We start from the raw sequence: 21,611 nt of genomic DNA on the forward strand, positions 1-21,611 counted from the left end.
ATTGTCAAGGGAACATTTTATTCTCTCAGTGAAATGGCACAATGCCATCTCAGTTGAACATTTTTTACGAAATCCAAACTGTTTAGAATGGTAAAAGGGATTGTTTTCAAGATAGGTCATTAATTGATTACCGATAACCTTTTCAAGTACTTTTGACATTGCTGGAAGAATTGATATCATTGCTGGAAGAATTGATATCGGTTTGGTAGGCCTCCTCACGTAGCGTTGAGGAAGTCGTAAAAATATTGAAAAATGCCCGTTTTATCTCAAAGAAAATATAATCCCACTGGTTTTGTAAATATCCAGGAGCTGCTGCTCTTTGTTTCTTATTGAGGAGAAGCAGATAGCAAAAAATAGCAGAAAATCGCAGGCAGGGGTGAGAGCAAAAAGGAAAAGCGTCTGCACTGTAGCAAAGCCGGAAGCAAGGGAACACTGCTGGCAAACTTTAGAATTCAACATCGACAATTCAAAGATAAGGTCAGGTCTTTGCAGCCAACAGTTGTAGATCAATGGATTAGACGGATATGATTTTAAAAAGCTGGATCTATTTCTGATGAAAGTGTGGCAAAACTGTATGCATTGATTTATTGTGTTACTATATCAATGTCATGTCCACCTACCAGTCTTATCAAACATGCTGACAAGGAGTAAAACATTACAAAAGGGAGTAAGTTGAGTGCTTACTGGCACAACCGTCTTTTCTTTCAAGTGAACACACTTGACTACTTTAAGCTTCTGACATTGTGTAAAATGTGTTAATTGTAAACTCAAGGTTTTTAAAGTTTCCATCACTTTAACGTCTTTATAGTTATGTGTACAGTTTGTGTTTTATTAATTAAGACTTTGGACCTGATGTTTTCTGACATTTTTACAGAGGCTCCAAATGTGTCATATCCATTCATTTTCTGAAATGGTCCCTGTGGCCATCTTTGAACCAAATCATGTTGTTTTCCGTTCTATATCTATAACCGTGTGGAGCAGCACACTGTCGACTAACAGTCCGCGTGTAAAGATGTTTAATCCAAAAATATTTAAATAAAAACAATGACACTATTTAGCCTGGGTTTGAATTACACAGTGGCTTTCAGGGAAGCCCTATTTGCTGGTGTGCACTACGACTTCCCAAAGCACATGCACCCATATAGACACAATAACAACAAGGCAAGAATCATGCAAGAAGTTTAATATCCTCATCAGAGCAAACAAAACACATCATCACAAAGCAGAGGAACACATGTAATATCTCTTCTCATACACACCCCTTCATGAACAACACATCAGGTGAACAACAAAGCTGAGCGTTATTTAGCTGCCGTAAGTTGTTTTTAACAAAGCAAAATAAAACTGTCTGTCTGCGGCTCGCAGCTCCCTCTCTGTCTCTCTCTCACTGTCTCTTCACTTTCCTCACGTTTGTCTGTTGGTTGCTCCAAAAAAATGGAAGATTGAATTAGGGACAAAAGTTATGTTTACAACCATGAGGTGTGTAGGAAAAACACAGAACTGTGTTAATTACTGGACAGACAGATGTTCAGAAAAAGGAATGGTATATTTACATATTTATACAAGGAGTAGGTCATTTGGAAAAACCACAGAAACTTTGATTTTGAACGCATCGGTGAACTGAAAAAGCCCCGCCCCCTTTGTTCAGACCTCAGAGTGCAGCAATCAGGAAGTAAGCATTGACAGACAGGCAGGCCGTCCAATTATTTTCTCTGGCTGTTTTTGATTGGACGGGGTTTTTACAGTCCTGCCACGGCAACAGATGAAAATTTTTTATATTTTTTCATGTCAGAGTATTTAATGTATTCATTGCTGTCGGTATGTTACAAGGATTTCAAGGTATATAACAGAAAGTATTTCTGGATAGAATCACCTACTCAACCTTTAAGTGTATTTGATGGACATGTTACATTTTCTTGCACTTTTGTTCAAATACGTGAAACTAAAGTAATATATAGAATATGTCTGACAATCAACAGTCACACTTGGTAGAAAGGAAACAGGGAGATTATTACATCAACATTCACTTTTTGTTCCATTCTGAACAGTAAATCATTATGTTTGGTTTCAAATGAAAGATTTTCTTTAAAAACCTGAACAAACGACGACCACCACTCTGAAATCCTAATGAGTCGCTGAGAGCTCACCTCCCTCCCTGAACATCACAGAAACCTCACTTTGACATATTTTGATATCAGCTGTTTTAGCATCACCAGCTTCTCCAATACTGAACCAGGGGAAGAGTTTCTCAGTAAAAGTGTCTCTGTGAGTGTAGATGTGAGTCATGTCTTCAGGGTTGTAGAAAGACACCTTCCCCCCATCATAGTCCAGCTGGACTCTGATCCTCTGGAGACTCTTCTTCACTCTGACAGTCTTACTAGCTCCATTAGTGTATTTTCCCCCGTCATACAATAAACACCAGATTCCATATTTTGGTGTAGCAGTTGTCTCTCCCTTCCTGTCATATGACTCTTTAGCCAAACCTACCAACCAGTCTGGATGGTCTCCCACCTCCACCTCCCAGCTGTGTTTCCCTGAGCTGAAGCCCTCAGAGCCCAGAACCTCGACATACTTAGAGTTTCTCTCTGGATTGTCAGGAAGCTGCAGGTTTGTGTCTCCCCGTCTCACCTGGGTCAGATCATCAGACAGACAGAGACTGTCAGCTGCAGTGTTTGGGTCCAGAATGACAGGACTGAAGTGGACCACATCCTTCATCTTCTCCCAGACCCTGAAGGACAGGTTGCCCAGATGTTTGGCCACATCTATCAGCGCTCCTGAGACCGGCTGTGGATCTGATAGTGAGGTCTGGACTCTGGTTCTGGTCTGAGTGGATTTATAACAGCTGAGGAACGGCAGGTTGTCTTTCTGCAGGTCTTCTTCAACGGCAGAGATACTGTCTGACAGAGAGGAGATCTGATCCTGGTTCACCTTCATCTCTCTGCTGATCCTCTTCCCCTTCTGCTCCTCTTCCTCCCTCAGAGCTGCCAGTCTGGACTCCTCTTCCTCTTTCAGGAACTGGTGCAGCTTGTTGAACTCTGCTCTGATCTGTGTCTCCGTGGACAACAGCTGCTTCTTGGAGTGTTGAATCATTCCATCGTATGTTTCCTCCACTTCTTCGTGTTTGTCCCTCTTGTCCTGCAGAGACTCCAAGTCAGATCTCATCCGGTCCTTCAGGTCTCTGACTGCTTGTTCTATAGGAACCACCTTGTGACCCTGGTGGAGAGAAAACTCACAGACAGGACACACAACTCGATCTTCATCCTCACAGAACAGCCTAGCCTCTTCTGGGTGTTTACTACACACCACCTTCACCTTCTCCTCTCCCTTTTCTGTCTCAGGTGATCCAGTTTTCTGTCTCTCGGCAAAGGAGTCAGCCAGTCCCTTCAGGGTGAAGTTCACCTTAAGATTATCTTTGGAGGATTTTCTTTTACAAATGGGACAGTTTTTGTTGTTAGCTTGTTCCCAGAATCGTTGCAGGCAGCTTGAACAGAAGCTGTGGTTGCAGCTCAGAGACACAGGATCACTGAAAGTCTCTGAACACACGTGGCAGGTCAGGTAACTTTCAAAAAGATCTCTCTCAGCCATTTCCTCTGGTGTGAATGATCCTTTAACAGCAAGACTCACCAAAGCTGTGTGATCAGTCCGTATGATCCGTGTTAATAGTCCACTTCCTTCTACCTGGAATGGCGTCGAATCACTTTTTACTTTCACTTTCCAACATTTTAAGTAAACAAGCTGACATTTCATTCTATCACCAGCAGATGGTAGTATTTGATTTACTGTCAGAAGCTCTGCAAACAATACAATAAAGATTCTTGTTAGAGATGAAGATTAAGGGGAACACTGCTGGCAAACTTTAGAATTCAACATCGACAATTCAAAGATAAGGTCAGGTCTTTGCAGCCAACAGTTGTAGATCAATGGATTAGACGGATATGATTTGAAAAGGCTGGATCTATTTCTGATGAATGTGTGGCAAAAACTGTATGCATTGATTTATTGTGTTACTATATCAATGTCATGTCCACCTACCAGTCTTATCAAACATGCTGAAAAGGAGTAAAACATTACAAAAGGGAGTAAGTTGAGTGCTTACTGGCACAACCGTCTTTTCTTTCAAGTGATCACACTTGACAACTTGAAGCTTCTGACATTGTGTAAAATGTGTTAACTGTAAACTCCAGGTTTTTAAAGTGTCCATCACTTTAACGTCTTTATAGTTATGTGTACAGTTTGTGTTTTATTAATTAAGACTTTGGACCTGATGTTTTCTGACATTTTTACAGAGGCTCCAAATGTGTCATATCCATTCATTTTCTGAAATGGTCCCTGTGGCCATCTTTGAACCAAATCATGTTGTTTTCCGTTCTATATCTATAACCGTGTGGAGCAGCACACTGTCGACTAACAGTCCACGTGTAAAGATGTTTTATCCAAAAATATTTAAATAAAAACAATGACACTATTTAGACTGGGTTTGAATTACACAGTGGCTTTCAGGGAAGCCCTATTTGCTGGTGTGCAGTACGACTTCCCAAAGCACATGCACCCATATAGACACAATAACAACAAGGCAAGAATCATGCAAGAAGTTTAATATCCTCATCAGAGCAAACAAAACACATCATCACAAAGCAGAGGAACACATGTAATATCTCTTCTCATACACACCCCTTTCATGAACAACACATCAGGTGAACAACAAAGCTGAGCGTTATTTAGCTGCCGTAAGTTGTTTTTAACAAAGCAAAATAAAACTGTCTGTCTGCGGCTCACAGCTCCCTCTCTGTCTCTCTCTCACTGTCTCTTCACTTTCCTCACGTTTGTCTGTTGGTTGCTCCAAAAAAATGGAAGATTGAATTAGGGACAAAAGTTATGTTTACAACCATGAGGTGTGTTGGAAAAACACAGAACTGTGTTAATTACTGGACAGACAGATGTTCAGAAAATGAATGGTATATTTTAGGGGTGTGAATCTTTAGCTACACAGCGATTCGATTAACGATACACTAGTTGGCGATTTGATTCAAGGAGGATTTTTTTTTTTTGGTAATGATTTGATTCGATTTGATTCTGTAAACCCTGATTCGATTCTGTAACTTGTAACCAAAGTTCTATATCCATGAAATAAACATGCAATAATGCGAGTGAGACTATCGGTATTCTTCTGAAAGGTGAAAAAATAACATATTTATTCTATAAAAAAGTAGTCCTGCATAATACTTTATGCTGAATACAAAAATGTAATTAAACATCGCTCAGTTATTTTGAACATTTTCAGTAGACTACATGCTGGCAGGGGAGAGAGTGTCTTAAACTTATTAAAACATTAATCATAAGTAAGAATCACGATTCATCCGATTAAATGCATTTATATCGATTATTGGTGAAGCCAAAACGATTCATTCTATTTATTTATTTTAGCAGATCGATTTAGTAGAATCTATGACTGACTATCGTTTCATCGATTTATCGAATGAATTGTTACACCTCTAATATATTTACATATTTATACAAGGAGTAGGTCATTTGGAAAAAACACAGAAACTTCAATCACCTACTCAACTTTTAAGTGTATTTGATGGACATGTTACATTTTCTTGCACTTTTGTTCAAATACGTGAAACTAAAGTAATATATAGAATATGTCTGACAATCAACAGTCACACTTGGTAGAAAGGAAACAGGGAGATTATTACATCAACATTCACTTTTTGTTCCATTCTGAACAGTAAATCATTATGTTTGGTTTCAAATTAAAGATTTTCTTTAAAAACCTGAACAAACGACGACCACCACTCTGAAATCCTAATGAGTCGCTGAGAGCTCACCTCCCTCCCTGAACATCACAGAAACCTCACTTTGACACATTTTGATATCAGCTGTTTTAGCATCACCAGCTTCTCCAATACAGAACCAGGGGAAGAGTTTCTCAGTAAAGGTGTCTCTGTAAGTGTAGATGTGAGTCATGTCTTCAGGGTTGTAGAAAGACACGTCCCCCCCATCATAGTCCAGCTGGACTCTGATCCTCTGGAGACTCTTCTTCACTCTGACAGTCTTATTAGCTCCATCAGTGTATTTTTCCCCGCGATACAATAAACACCAGATTCCATATTTTGGTGTAGCAGTTATCTCTACTTTCCTGTCATATGACTCTTTAGCCAAACCTACAGACCAGTATGGATGGTCTCCCACCTCCACCTCCCAGCTGTGTTTCCCTGAGCTGAAGCCCTCAGAGCCCAGAACCTCGACATACTTAGAGTTTCTCTCTGGATTGTCAGGAAGCTGCAGTTTTTTGGCTCCCCGTCTCACCTGGGTCAGATCATCAGACAGCCAGAGTCTGGAGTGTGCAGTGTTTGGGTCCAGAATGACAGGACTGAAGTGGACCACATTCTTCATCTTCTCCCAGACCCTGAAGGACAGGTTGCCCAGATGTTTGGACACATCTATCAGTGCTCCTGAGACCGGCTGTGGATCTGACAGTGAGGTCTGGACTCTGGTTCTGGTCTGACTGGATTTATAACAGCTGAGGAACGGCACGTTGTCTTTCTGCAGGTCTTCTTCAACAGCAGAGATACTGTCTGACAGAGAGGAGATCTGATCCTTGATCACCTTTATCTCTCTGCTGATCCTCTTCCCCTTCTGCTCCTCTTCCTCCCTCAGAGCTGCCAGTCTGGACTCCTCTTCCTCTTTCAGGAACTGGTGCAGCTTGTTGAACTCTGCTCTGATCTGTGTCTCCGTGGACAACAGCTGCTTCTTGGAGTGTTGAATCATTCCATTGTATGTTTCCTCCACTTGTTTGTGTTTGACCCTCTTGTCCTTCAGAGTCTCCAAGTCAGATCTCATCCGGTCCTTCAGGTCTCTGACTGCTTGTTCTATAGGAACCACCTTGTGACCCTGCTGTAGAGAAAACTCACAGACAGGACACACAACTCGATCTTCATCCTCACAGAACAGCCTAGCCTCTTCTGGGTGTTTACTACACACCACCTCCACCTTCTCCTCTCCTTTCTCTGTCTCAGGTGATCCAGTTTTCTGTCTCTCGGCAAAGGAGTCAGCCAGTCCCTTCAGGGTGAAGTTCGGCGGAAGAATATCTTTGGAGGATTTTCTTTTACAAATTGGACAGTTTTTGTTGTTAGCTTGTTCCCAGAATCGTTGCAGGCAGCTTGAACAGAAGCTGTGGTTGCAGCTCAGAGACACAGGATCACTGAAAGTCTCTGAACACACGTGGCAGGTCAGGTAACTTTCAAGAAGATCTCTCTCAGCCATTTCCTCTGGTGTGAATGATCCCTTAACAGCAAGACTCACCAAAGCTGTATGACCAGTCCGTATGATCCGTGTTAATAGTCCACGTCCTTCTACCTGGAATGGCGTTGAATCACCTGTCAGTTTCACTTCCCAATATTTTAAGTAAACAAGCTGACATTTCATTCTATCACCAGCAGATGGTACTATTTGATTTACTGTCAGATTTCACAGCAACTTTCTATGTAAACAATTTATTTGCAAGTGAAAATGAGATAAATGAGAACATCCATCTATCCATTGTCTACCCCTTATCCTGTATTCAGGGTCGTGGGGGGGCTGGAGCCGATCCCAGCTGTCATTGGGTGAAGGAAGGGTACACCCTGGAAAGAAAGGCAGCCTATCATATGGCCGACATGTAGAGACAAAACACCATTCACGCTCACATTCACACTTACGGGCAATTTAGAGTCATCAAATGAGAATATTGACATTGTAAACAAATATCTGAACACAGAAACACTGAGGCTAAAACATTACAATTCAGAATTTGTGTTTAACACTTTTTGTATCAATGTAAATTGAAAAAAAATGAAATCATTTAATTAAATGACAATGTACTCTTCCAAGACAGTGAAAATACTATAAAAGAAGTATTTCACTTGTTCAAAACATTTCCTCTGAAATAACACAGACACATAATACTCACCTTTACATCTCATTGTACGCAACACAAACATGAATAAAAACCTAAATGTAAAACAAAACCTACACGACCATTAATGAATCCTCCACCATCAGGCCAGTATCATCAGTCTCTCACTGGCCTGCAGAGGGCAGTAGAGTAACCAAAAGATGCACTCAAGTAAGAGTATTGTTACTTTCAAATAATATGAGTCAAGTAGAAGTAAAAAGTAGTCATCCAAATAGTTACTTGAGTAAGAGCAAGACTACTCAAGTACTAAGAAACTGTCATGGATGTACTCGGAATGAAGGAGGTAAGGACCCAAATGCAGTTAAAAAAAGATTTATTTAAATAATAAGCTAACAAAAAACAATGTCCAAAAACTAGAGCGGACAGGAACTGGCAATGAGTGAACCCCCGTAAGGCTGCCTGGATCAGGCATCAGACGGTCCCCCATCGGGACAGGAACAGGCGACGAGCGGATGGCTGCGTGGAGCATGTGTCGGACGGTCCCCCGTCTGGACTGGTGACGGATGATCCTCCGCCTGGACTGGTGACGGACAGGCCTCCGAATGGACTGGTGACGGACGGGCCTCCGGCTGGACAGGTGACTGACGGGCCTCTGCCTGGACTGGTGACGGACGGGCCTCCGCCTGGACTGGTGACGGACGGGCCTCCGCCTGGACTGGTGACGGACGGGCCTCCGCCTGGACTGGTGACGGACGGGCCTCCGAATGGACAGGTGACAGACAGACCTCCGACTGGACAGGTGACAGACGGGCCTCCGCCTGGACTGGTGACGGACGGGCCTCCGAATGGACAGGTGACAGACAGACCTCCGACTGGACAGGTGATGGACGGGCCTCCGTATTGGACAGGTGACGGACGGGCCTCCGACTGGACAGGTGACGGACGGGCATCTGAATGGACAGGTGATGGACGATCTTCTGACTGGACTGGTGACGGCCGGACCGCCGCCTGGACTGGTGACGGACGATCTTCTGACTGGACTGGTGACGGCTGGACTTCCGCCTGGACTGGTGACGGGCGATCCTCCGACTGGACAGGTGACGGACGGGCCTCCGACTGGACAGGTGACGGACGGGCCTCCGAATGGACAGGTGATGGACAATCTTCTGACCGGACTGGTGACGGCCGGACCTCTGCCTGGACTGGTGACGGACGATCTTCTGACTGGACTGGTGACGGCTGGACTTCCGCCTGGACTGGTGACGGGCGATCCTCCGGCTCGACAGGTGACGGACGGGCCTCCGACTGGACAGGTGACGGACGGGCCTCCGAATGGACAGGTGATGGACGATCTTCTGACTGGACTGGTGACGGCCGGACCTCCGGATGGACTGGTGACGGACGATCTTCTGACTGGACTGGTGACGGCCAGACCTCCGCCTGGACTGTTGACGGACGATCTTCTGACTGGACTGGTGACGGCCAGACCTCCGCCTGGACTGGTGACGGGTGATCCTCCGACTGGACAGGTGACGGACGGGCCTCCAACTGGACTGGTGATGGACGGACCTCCGTCAGGACCGGTATTGGATGGGCACCCGTGAGCAGCATCGGAGAGGCTGGCTTCTTGTGCAGCACCTTCTCCTCGAGGCCGGTGGCCGACGAGCCAACTGCCGGCTAGCCAACTGGATGCTCCTTGGCCCTCCCGGGGCCAGGCGAGTACCCCAAAATGGGTTAGGGCAGGAGCTGGGAAGCTGCTTAGCTGGGGAGGGTGATGGCTGGGGATCAGGGGATGAGATGAAGTCCTTCACCCAGACAGGCAGTGAGCCCCTGAGCCACGGCCTGGAGGAAATTAGCTCCCTAGCCTTCCTCAGGGTTGACTCCCAGTCTTCCTCTCCATCAGCATAGTGGTGCTCCGCCTGGAGGTTATACAAAACCTCACGGAGTTTATGATTTGAACCACACAAAAAAAAAGGCTGCTGGGTCCAAGTTGTGGCTTGGTCGTTCTGTCACGGATGTACTCTGAATGAAGGAGGTAAGGACCCAAATGCAGTTAAAAAAAGATTTATTTAAATAATAAACTAACAAAAAACAAAGTCCAAAAACTCAGGAACACCACAGGGGGAAAACACTATACAAAAAAACAACCAAAAACGTAGGGAGGCCAAACAGGCAAAAACACTATGAAACAAAGAAAGAAGAAGAATCCAAAGCATATACAAATGTTATACAGTACATCAAAACACAAAAATACCTGAGTGATTTATATGGAAGCCCAAAATATTGAGAAACTTTCCCGAAATAATGACTTATTAAATAAAACAAATGTGAAACGTTCCACAAATACAAGAGATTACAAGAGAATAATAAATAATGACTTAGTATTTCAAAATTTGGACTCATGCTAGCTCAAAATATTGAGAAATCTTCTCAAAATTTTGAGAAACCGTCTCAAAATAATGAGAAATGTTCTTGAAATAATGATTTAGCATCTCAAAATATTGACTGAGTATCTCAAAATATTGAGAAACTTGATCAAAATAATGAGAAACTTTCTCAAAATAACGACTTATTATTTAAACAAATGAAACGTTCTACAAATACAAGAGATTACAAGAGAATACAAAATATTGACTTATATTAAACAACAATGAATTAGTGTAGTATGTCATTATTTTGAGATACTAAGTCAATCATTTGGGAAAGTTTCTGATTATTTTGAGAAAGTTTCTCTTTCGTGGCCTGATTGGTCTTCCATAGACGGAGGATAGATATGGTTATAAGTGGTTATGAGTGCAGTGTGGCCTGCATGAGAAAGAGGTGCTGAGTTCTGAGAGGAGGAGAGAAGGAGGAGGAGGAAGGGGAGGAGGAATGAAAAAAATAAAAAAAACTTGCTGGCAACGCCTGCCAGATCCACAGCAGATCTCAGCAGTGTATCGCTGCATCTAACCCCGAAGTGTGTGTGAGTGTCTCCGGCGGAGCGGCTTGTTTACACGGAGGCTGCGGAGCTGTTGCCTGCACGCAGGGAGTCGTCTTGCTGCTGATGCTGAGGAGGATCGCTGCTTTTATCTCCCATCTTCTCTCATCGCTGCCAAGGCTCTGCCACCTCTCTGCGGATCCGACACCGGGGGCATATTGGACGCGCTGGATGGCTGCTGCACTCACCGAACCGGCGTGAATCTTTTTTTTTTTCTTTTACATCATCATCATCATCCTCATCCTCATCATTATCATATTTTAATCCATTTGAGTCTGAAAACAACACAAAACAGCAACTGCAACAACAACAACCATGTCAGACCCAGCCATCCAAGAGTCCTACCCTGTCCCGGACCCGACTATCGTGGATCCGGTGCGGAACGGCCAGTGCGCCCCGGATGGCTTCACCAACAACCATCACCAGCAAGCCAAAAGCCCCAACCAGCCCGAGACGTTCACCACGAGCGGGGAGATGAAGATCACGGACAGCGTGGAGGGAGAAGGTATGAACTTCATCCATATCTGTGATCTTTTCAAAGTTATGGTTGCGCATGTCAGTGTGTGTGTGTGTGTGTGTGTGTGTGTGTGTGTGTGTGTGTGTGTGTGTGTGCGTGTGTGTGTCTGTGTGTGTGTGTGTGTGTGTGTGTGTGTGTGTGTGTGTGTGTGTGTGTGTGTGTGTGTGTGTGTCCCAGATGGGAGGGGTATTTTTAACCCACGCGAGGTAACGTTAGGCTATTTTTAGTTTCATTTGAATAATTTATGATAGACCTACATCAGCAGGAGTCCAATTAGAGTGAAGCAAAAGTTGAATTCAAAGCTTTAAAAACACCATTAAATTGATTCCAGTTTCCCCAAAGCAATATATTAATTAATTAATTAATTAATTAATTCATTCATTCATTCATGTATCCCACATCTACTTTGCCTCTGGATGCAAACGTGCAGTGAAAGTTGAACTGTGATACATGCCAAACCTCTATGTGTGTGTGCGTTTGAGTGATGTGTTTGTGTGTTATTGACCACTAATTTAATCCCATTCATCTTCTAATATGGCAAAACCTGTGAAACATTCCACAGTGGATAATAGAGGGTCGGTTTTACAGCAAACCCTCAGCCTGTCGGTTAGTCTGTGTAAGCAGTCGGTTTATTAAATGTCATGCATGTTTGCTATGATCTAATTTCAAGGGATACTTGAATTAGTGAAAATGAACTGAAATGAGTTGTGACGAAGATATTGATTTGATTTAGCTAATTTCTTTTGAGAGCTGGAATCAACAAAGTGTGTCAGAGAAACAAAAATCAAAAATCAGAATGATGGATGATGGAAGAAAGAGATGCTTTGGACGTTTGTGTCTGCTTGTTAAAGGTTCCTTAAATGCAGGGGCGGATCTAGAAAAATATGTATGGGGTGGCGAGAGGGGGGCAGGAATTTTTGAGGGGTGGCAACATATGGCAGACGTGTATATATACTGAATTTACTCACAGTTACCACAGTTTGATGAGAAATAGTATGTACACACTACATAAGGGCACAGGCTGCCATTTACATTACATTTATGCTCTCCCTCCTCCATATCTTGACCGCTGTGGTGTTCTCGCACCTCCTCCTGTCCCTGGTCGCCTTGGCCTTGTATTCTATCTCTGTCACCTTTCTGTTGCCCTTCTCTCTCTCATCCACCTCGTATTCTTCTTCTCTCTCTCCTTCCACCTCTTCTCTCTCTCCTTCCACATCTTCTCTCTCTCCTTCCACCTCTTCTCTCTCTCCTTCCACCTCATCTCCTCCGTCTACCTTGCTCAGTTCATTTTCTATTTTTCTCTCCTTTTTCTTTGGTGAGAAAAAACTAAATATGCTACCTTTCCTCTTCATTTCTGTAAAATTCAAAGTAACTTCATGTTACTTAATGTTGTCCTTGACAGACGTTGAATCAATATTAGCTTTCTTAGCCTACTTTACACAGAACTAACGTCAGACCTAGCTAACATTACATGTATAGTTAGCGAAATAACGTTCAACCTGATTTTTATCATCTCAAATCAGCATCGCAACTATACTAGCACTGTGCTTTCATTATTATTTCATTTTGTGATAGATAGTTAATCAGTTTTTAAGCTCTTTCCTCGCGACTCCTGGCTCCAGGTACGTGTCCACAGCAGGGTGGCAAGGCTTTCTTTTAGGGTGGCATTTGCCACCCTATGCCACCCCGGTAGATCCGCCCCTGTGTAGCCCAGCAGTCTGAACCGCCATTCTAGTTCAGATTATCTAAATTTTCAGGTTTGGTGGCTCGCCGCTGCCACCTAGTGGTGTAACTGAGTGATAGGAAGTGGTGCACTGACGAGTGTTTCCAGTCCGAAAAAACGACAGACACGTGTGTGGAGAGTGAGCTTAGCAGCATCAGAAGAGAGCTGTTATTAGCCCAAAACAATAGTTCACTACTTGTCTTTAAAGTAGGAAGTAGAAAGGTTACGTTAGAAGAGTTTTTTGTCTGTGGAAAGAGAAGTCGTCCGACGTCGCGGAGGTTCCTGACCCGTCCGAACGACGTGGCTATTGAATGTCCCGGTGAGTTAGCTGTTAGCAAACACGGCGAATTAGCACATTCAACTAGCACGGTGAATTAGCATTCTGGTTGATAACTTGAAAAAGGTTTATAACTTCAGACTGTGGATTTATTGTGTTAAAAAAACCCAGTCGGGATAAGCTGATAAGCTCATGGTGATATTACGAATGGTGTGTTTATTTTGGAAATTTGTAAATACTATGAAAAAATGCTAATTAGGCCTGTTGGTCAGCTTATTCAGATAATTTAGCAGACATGGTTAATATTATGTGCTTAATGTGTGAATATATTCTTTGTGAGCTTTTTTATTAAGCATATGGATGCAAAAGTTAAAGCGTATGTGAGTGAAATGTTATAATGTGAAGTATGAGGGATTGTGTGATAGTGTGTGTAACTCTGAGAGATAAAAAGAAGAAAGAAAGAGACAACACACAGTGGACTTTTGATAAAGACAATTATTAATTTTCCCTGTACGTTTTGTGCAGGCTGGTTTTTTTGTTGAGCTGTTCTACGAACCGGATCGAGTGCTCAAACTGCCTTCCTTCTGCTGCTTTCTGGTTCCCCCTCATCATTCCCCTCCATCACTGCTCACTGGATCTCCAGTCATCATCCCCATCATCTTCAGTCCTCCTCTCCTCTACTCACCTCACAGCCTTCATCGTCTGTAACCAGGATGGACAGTCTTTCTCATAAAGGGTGGTAGGAAACTTGAGTGCACTCAAAATAAACTGAAACATTCACAAACTTGCGTTGAGTAACCAAAAAGACTGACTCATACTCAACCTGTTGACACAAGAGTACATTTTTTGTTTGTTTTTTATTTTGGTTGGGTCTCAACGATTTATCTAACAATTATTTGCCATAATTTGTTTTGGTATTGATAATTTAACTTCAAATTGGGCCAGATGTATGTTTAAATTTTGTCATGCCCAATTGTGTACCAGGTTAAAGGTCCTCGTTACAAATATAAAAAAGTGTATTGAAGTGAAAAAAAATCAATTTAAAGCTATTGTTTAACTTAAAGGTGAATACCGGAAAAAAGTGAAACAAACCGTTAAACATTGAAACAGAAACCAATACAGTGAATTTAAACGGTTTAGCTGTTGGTGTGAGTTATTGTGGGAAGAAATAAAAGTGTTTCATTTACTACTTTACTGCTCTATTTTACTTTCAGTCTCCTCTTAGAACCTAGACATTAGACATACCTGCAGGGTTGGTGGAACACAGGCCAGGTGGGTTACACTTGTAATTCTTGTTAACGTGTTTTAAGTTTTGATCACAGACCGCCGAGTCTCCACACACACGCACGCACACACACACACACACTCCACGTGGGTCTCTTCCTTTGTTTAGCTTAGTTTTGTGTTTTAGGTAGTTAGGTAGTAAGGCTTTGTTAATTGCAGTGTTATTGATTGTGATCATTATTACTGATTTTGATAAATCTTATTATATTATAACTAGCGGTCTCTTGTGCTTGTTTTGTATATGTCACTGGATAACAGCAGGTTGTGAAGGCTAGTGCTCGAATTTCACGCCTTTTTAATTGTTCGATTGTTTTTATACTTCTATGCCAATGATCACGATGATTGGCATGTGAGTATAAAACCTTTATATTGAGACTGAATACAGTTTTAGGTTATCTTTTCCCTGATCCCAGGGTGGGGCCCCGTAGATTCATGATTATATCATTGTCGTTGCAACTGAAATACCAGTTTAGTCTAGTGCAGGTGAGAGTTTGGCAATGAAATACCAGTAGACATAATATCCGAATCTGAAGATCTTTTAATGCTGCAGCATGAGCCATTCCCAGTGTGACACAGGAATGAATGAAGAGTCACTGTTTCTGTTGGCACTTATAATGCAGTTGAATTTACATATAGGTCTGACATCCTACAGCCCCCGTTCCAGGTGTCCCCAGAAGTTGTGTTTGATCAAAGGGTCATTGTCTTATCCTGCATCAATGGGCTTGTCTGGCGACGCCCCTGGTGACAAATGGTCCTGCAATACGCATTGAGGAAAGACAGCCATTTGCCCACAGAAATTCATGATTAAATAGGAATTTCCCTCACATCATAATAATATATAAAATATAATTATTAATATCGATAATCATATTGACATTAATAATTAGCTGTTGATAACCAAATCTGCTCCTGCTACTACCCCAACACTACGTTTGACTCCATTTGACAGACAGGAAACATAAACACAGGAGAACGAACAGAAGCTCTGCAAACAATACAATAAAGATTCTTGTTAGAGATGAAGATTAAGGGGAACACTGCTGGCAAACTTTAGAATTCAACATCGACAATTCAAAGATAAGCTCAGGTCTTTGCAGCCAACAGTTGTAGATCAATGGATTAGACGGATATGATTTTAAAAGGCTGGATCTATTTCTGATGAATGTGTGGCAAAAACTGTATGCATTGATTTAGTGTGTTACTATATCAATGTCATGTCCACCTACCAGTCTTATCAAACATGCTGAAAAGGAGTAAAACATTACAAAAGGGAGTAAGTTGAGTGCATATAGACACAATAACAACAAGGCAAGAATCATGCAAGAAGTTTAATATCCTCATCAGAGCAAACAAAACACATCATCACAAAGCAGAGGAACACATGTAATATCTCTTCTCATACACACCCCTTCATGAACAACACATCAGGTGAACAACAAAGCTGAGCGTTATTTAGCTGCCGTAAGTTGTTTTTAACAAAGCAAAATAAAACTGTCTGTCTGCGGTTCGCAGCTCCCTCTCTGTCTCTCTCTCACTGTCTCTTCACTTTCCTCACGTTTGTCTGTTGGTTGCTCCAAAAAAATGGAAGATTGAATTAGGGACAAAAGTTATGTTTACAACCATGAGGTGTGTAGGAAAAACACAGAACTGTGTTAATTACTGGACAGACAGATGTTCAGAGAAAGGAATGGTATATTTACATATTTATACAAGGAGTAGGTCATTTGGAAAAACTACAGAAACTTTGACTTTGAATGTATGGCAAAGAGAAAAAGCCCCGCCCCCCTTTGCTCAGACCTCAGAGTGCCGCAATCAGGAAGTAAGCATTGACAGACAGGCAGGCCGTCCAATTATTTTCTCTGGCCATTTTTGATTGGACGGGGTTTTTACAGTCCTGCCACGGCCACAGATGAAAATTTTAAAATGTTTTTCATGTCAGATCATTTAATGTATTCATTGCTATCGGTATGTTACAAGGATTTCAAGGTATATAACAGAAAGTATTTCTGGATAGAATCACCTACTCAACCTTTAAGTGTATTTGATGGACATGTTACATTTTCTTGCACTTTTGTTCAAATACGTGAAACTAAAGTAATATATAGAATATGTCTGACAATCAACAGTCACACTTGGTAGAAAGGAAACAGGGAGATTATTACATCAACATTCACTTTTTGTTCCATTCTGAACAGTAAATCATTATGTTTGGTTTCAAATGAAAGATTTTCTTTAAAAACCTGAACAAACGACGACCACCACTCTGAAATCCTAATGAGTCGCTGAGAGCTCACCTCCCTCCCTGAACATCACAGAAACCTCACTTTGACACATTTTGATATCAGCTGTTTTAGCTTCACCAGCTCGTCCGGTACAGAACCAGGGGAAGAGTTTCTCAGTAAAAGTGTCTCTGTAAGTGTAGATGTGAGTCATGTCTTCAGGGTTGTAGAAAGACACCTTCCCCCCATCATAGTCCAGCTGGACTCTGATCCTCTGGAGACTCTTCTCCATTCTGACAGTCTCACCATCTCCAAAACTGTATTTTCCCCCGCGATACACGAAACACCAGATTCCATATTTTGGTGTCAGAGTTTTCTCTCCTTTCCTGTCATATGACTCTTTAGCCAAACCTACAGTCCAGTCTGGATGGTCTCCCACCTCCACCTCCCAGCTGTGTTTCCCTGAGCTGAAGCCCTCAGAGCCCAGAACGTTGGCATACTTAGTGTTTCTCTCTGGATTCTCAGGAAGCTGCTGCAGTTTTTTGTCTCCCCGTCTCACCCGGGTCAGATCATCAGACAGCCAGAGAAAGGAGTGTGCAGTGTTTGGGTCCAGAATGACAGGACTGAAGTGGACCACATCCTTCATCTTCTCCCAGACCCTGAAGGACAGGTTGCCCAGATGTTTGGCCACATCTATCAGCGCTCCCGAGACCAGTTGTGGATCTGATAGTGAGGTCTGGACTCTGGTTCTGGTCTGAGTGGATTTACAACTGCTGAGGAACGGCACGTTGTCTTTCTGCAGGTCTTCTTCAACAGCAGAGATACTGTCTGACAGAGAGGAGATCTGATCCTGGATCACCTTCATCTCTCTGCTGATCCTCTTCCCCTTCTGCTCCTCTTCCTCCCTCAGAGCTGCCAGTCTGGACTCCTCTTCCTCTTTCAGGAACTGGTGCAGCTTGTTGAACTCTGCTCTGATCTGTGTCTCCGTGGACAACAGCTGCTTCTTGGAGTGTTGAATCATTCCATCGTATGTTTCCTCCACTTGTTTGTGTTTGACCCTCTTGTCCTTCAGAGACTCCAAGTCAGATCTCATCCGGTCCATCAGGTCTCTGACTGCTTGTTCTATAGGAACCACCTTGTGACCCTGGTGGAGAGAAAACTCACAGACAGGACACACAACTCGATCTTCATCCTCACAGAACAGCGTAGCCTCTTCTGGGTGTTTACTACACACCACCTCCACCTTCTCCTCTCCCTTTTCTGTCTCAGGTGATCCAGTTTTCTGTCTCTTGGCAAAGGAGTCAGCCGGTCCCTTCAGGGTGTAGTTCAGCGGAAGAAAATCTTTGGAGGATTTTCTTTTACAAATGGGACAGTTTTTGTTGTTAGCTTGTTCCCAGAATCGTTGCAGGCAGCTTGAACAGAAGCTGTGGTTGCAGCTCAGAGACACAGGATCACTGAAGGTCTCTGAACACACGTGGCAGGTCAGGAAACGTTCAAGAAGATCTCTCTCAGCCATTTCCTCTGGTGTGAATGATCCTTTAACAGCAAGACTCACTGAAGCTGTGTCCTTTCAGGGATTACAATCTTTATTATCCGTGTTCATAGTCGACTTCCTTGATGTGTGGACTTTGTCATAACAACACCAGGAGGACGGAGGGAGGCGTGGATGTTAGTGTGGCCCGCCACAGAGCACCAGCAGAAAGAAAAGTTATACCCGGGTAGGGTGGTTTTGTGTTCTGTCATGTGACTACCTGGCTACGTTTGATTCGTGAAAGGAAGTCAAACATAGCTAGTGGCTACATTTGACAGACAGGAAACATAAACCCAGGAGAACAAATAGAAGCTCTGCAAACAATACAATAAAGATTCTTGTTAGAGATGAAGATTAAGGGGAACACTGCTGGCAAACTTTAGAATTCAACATCGACAATTCAAAGATAAGGTCAGGTCTTTATCAGCCAACAGTTGTAGATCAATGGATCAGACGGATATGATTTTAAAAGGCTGGATCTATTTCTGATGAATGTGTGGCAAAAACTGTATGCATTGATTTATTGTGTTACTATATCAATGTCATGTCCACCTACCAGTCTATCAAACATGCTGACAAGGAGTAAAACATTACAAAAGGGAGTAAGTTGAGTGCTTACTGGCACAACCGTCTTTTCTTTCAAGTGATCACACTTGACAACTTGAAGCTTCTGACATTGTGTAAAATGTGTTAATTTTAAACTCCAGGTTTTTAAAGTGTCCATCACTTTAACGTCTTTATAGTTATGTGTACAGTTTGTGTTTTATTAATTAAGACTTTGGACCTGATGTTTTCTGACATTTTTACAGAGGCTCCAAATGTGTCATATCTATTCATTTTCTGAAATGGTCCCTGTGGCCATCTTTGAACCAAATCATGTTGTTTTCCGTTCTATATCTATAACCGTGTGGAGCAGCACACTGTCGACTAACAGTCCACGTGTAAAGATGTTTTATCCAAAAATATTTAAATAAAAACAATGACACTATTTAGACTGGGTTTGAATTACACAGTGGCTTTCAGGGAAGCCCTATTTGCTGGTGTGCAGTACGACTTCCCAAAGCACATGCACCCATATAGACACAATAACAACAAGGCAAGAATCATGCAAGAAGTTTAATATCCTCATCAGAGCAAACAAAACACATCATCACAAAGCAGAGGAACACATGTAATATCTCTTCTCATACACACCCCTTCATGAACAACACATCAGGTGAACAACAAAGCTGAGCGTTATTTAGCTGCCGTAAGTTGTTTTTAACAAAGCAAAATAAAACTGTCTGTCTGCGGCTCACAGCTCCCTCTCTGTCTCTCTCTCACTGTCTCTTCACTTTCCTCACGTTTGTCTGTTGGTTGCTCCAAAAAAATGGAAGATTGAATTAGGGACAAAAGTTATGTTTACAACCATGAGGTGTGTAGGAAAAACACAGAACTGTGTTAATTACTGGACAGACAGATGTTCAGAAAAAGGAATGGTATATTTACATATTTATACAAGGAGTAGGTCATTTGGAAAAACCACAGAAACTTTGACTATGAACTCATCGCAGAACTGAAAAAGCCCCGCCCCCTTTGCTCAGACCTCAGAGTGCTGCAATCAGGAAGTAAGCATTGACAGACAGGCAGGCTGTCCGGCCGTTTTTGATTGGACGGGGTTTTTACAGTACTGCCACGGCCACAATTTAAAAAATTTTAAAAATAAAATTTTATGTCCGATCATTTAATGTATTCATTGCTATCGGTATGTTACAAGGATTTCAAGGTATATAACAGAAAGTATTTCTGGATAGAATCACCTACTCAACCTTTAAGTGTATTTGATGGACATGTTACATTTTCTTGTACTTTTGTTCAAATACGTGAAACTAAAGTAATATATAGAATATATCTGACAATCAACAGTCACACTTGGTAGAAAGGAAACAGGGAGATTATTACATCAACATTCACTTTTTGTTCCATTCTGAACAGTAAATCATTATGTTTGGTTTCAAATGAAAGATTTTCTTTAAAAACCTGAACAAACGACGACCACCACTCTGAAATCCTAATGAGTCGCTGAGAGCTCACCTCCCTCCCTGAACATCACAGAAACCTCACTTTGACATATTTTGATATCAGCTGTTTTAGCATCACCAGCTCCTCCAATACTGAACCAGGGGAAGAGTTTCTCAGTAAAAGTGTCTCTCTCAGTGTAGATGTGAGTCATGTCTTCAGGGTTGTAGAAAGACACCTGACCCCCATCATAGTCCAGCTGGACTCTGATCCTCTGGAGACTCTTCTCCACTCTGACAGTCTTACCATCTCCAACAATGTATTTTCCCCCGCGATACAATAAACACCAGATTCCATATTTTGGTGTAGCAGATCTCTCTCCCTTCCTGTCATATGAATCTTTAGCCAAACCTACCAACCAGTATGGATGGTCTCCCACCTCCACCTCCCAGCTGTGTTTCCCTGAGCTGAAGCCCTCAGAGCCCAGAATGGTGACATACTTGCTTCTCTCTGGATTGTCAGGAAGCTGCAGGTTTGTGTCTCCCTGTCTCACCTGGGTCAGATCATCAGACAGACAGAGAATGGGGGCTGCAGTGTTTGGGTCCAGAATGACAGGACTGAAGTGGACCACATCCTTCATCTTCTCCCAGACCCTGAAGGACAGGTTGCCCAGATGTTTGGCCACATCTATCAGTGCTCCCGAGACCGGCTGTGGATCTGACAGTGAGGTCTGGACTCTGGTTCTGGTCTGAGTGGATTTATAACTGCTGAGGAACGGCACGTTGTCTTTCTGCAGGTCTTCTTCAACGGCAGAGATACTGTCTGACAGAGAGGAGATCTGATCCTGGATCACCTTCATCTCTCTGCTGATCCTCTTCCCCTTCTGCTCCTCTTCCTCCCTCAGAGCTGCCAGTCTGGACTCCTCTTCCTCTTTCAGGAACTGGTGCAGCTTGTTGAACTCTGCTCTGATCTGTGTCTCCGTGGACAACAGCTGCTTCTTGGAGTGTTGAATCATTCCATCGTATGTTTCCTCCACTTGTTTGTGTTTGACCCTCTTGTCCTTCAGAGACTCCAAGTCAGATCTCATCCGGTCCTTCAGGTCTCTGACTGCTTGTTCTATAGGAACCACCTTGTGACCCTGGTGGAGAGAAAACTCACAGACAGGACACACAACTCGATCTTCAT

The 21,611-nt window shown here is 42.8% G+C and overlaps 3 protein-coding genes across 3 annotated transcripts in view; all 3 read right to left on the reverse strand.

The window, feature by feature from the left end:
- Window positions 1–2,078: 2,078 nt before the first annotated feature.
- Window positions 2,079–3,626, reverse strand: LOC311021946 (nuclear factor 7, ovary-like). Its single transcript, XM_084022896.1, has one exon. It carries the CDS (start codon window positions 3,583–3,585, stop codon window positions 2,125–2,127), a length of 1,461 nt encoding a protein of 486 aa, XP_083879022.1. The 5' UTR covers window positions 3,586–3,626; the 3' UTR covers window positions 2,079–2,124.
- Window positions 3,627–4,730: 1,104 nt separating this feature from the next.
- On the reverse strand, window positions 4,731–7,296 carry LOC311021945 (nuclear factor 7, ovary-like). The gene has a single exon (XM_084022895.1). The coding sequence runs from the start codon at window positions 7,267–7,269 to the stop codon at window positions 5,809–5,811; it is 1,461 nt and encodes a 486-aa protein (XP_083879021.1). The 5' UTR covers window positions 7,270–7,296; the 3' UTR covers window positions 4,731–5,808.
- Window positions 7,297–20,478: 13,182 nt separating this feature from the next.
- The window catches only part of LOC311021541 (zinc-binding protein A33-like), a gene marked incomplete at both ends in the record, with an annotated part of 1,458 nt that continues 325 nt past the window's right edge, over window positions 20,479–21,611 (reverse strand). Inside the window, one exon of the mRNA XM_084022144.1 lies at window positions 20,479–21,611. This exon is cut by the window's right edge and continues 325 nt beyond it. Within this exon, the coding sequence (XP_083878270.1) occupies window positions 20,479–21,611 (1,133 nt within the window).

The sequence above is a fragment of the Eutrigla gurnardus genome (genome assembly GCF_963514095.1).
Source record: "Eutrigla gurnardus genome assembly, chromosome: 12".
Classification (NCBI taxonomy): Eukaryota; Metazoa; Chordata; class Actinopteri; order Perciformes; family Triglidae; genus Eutrigla; species Eutrigla gurnardus.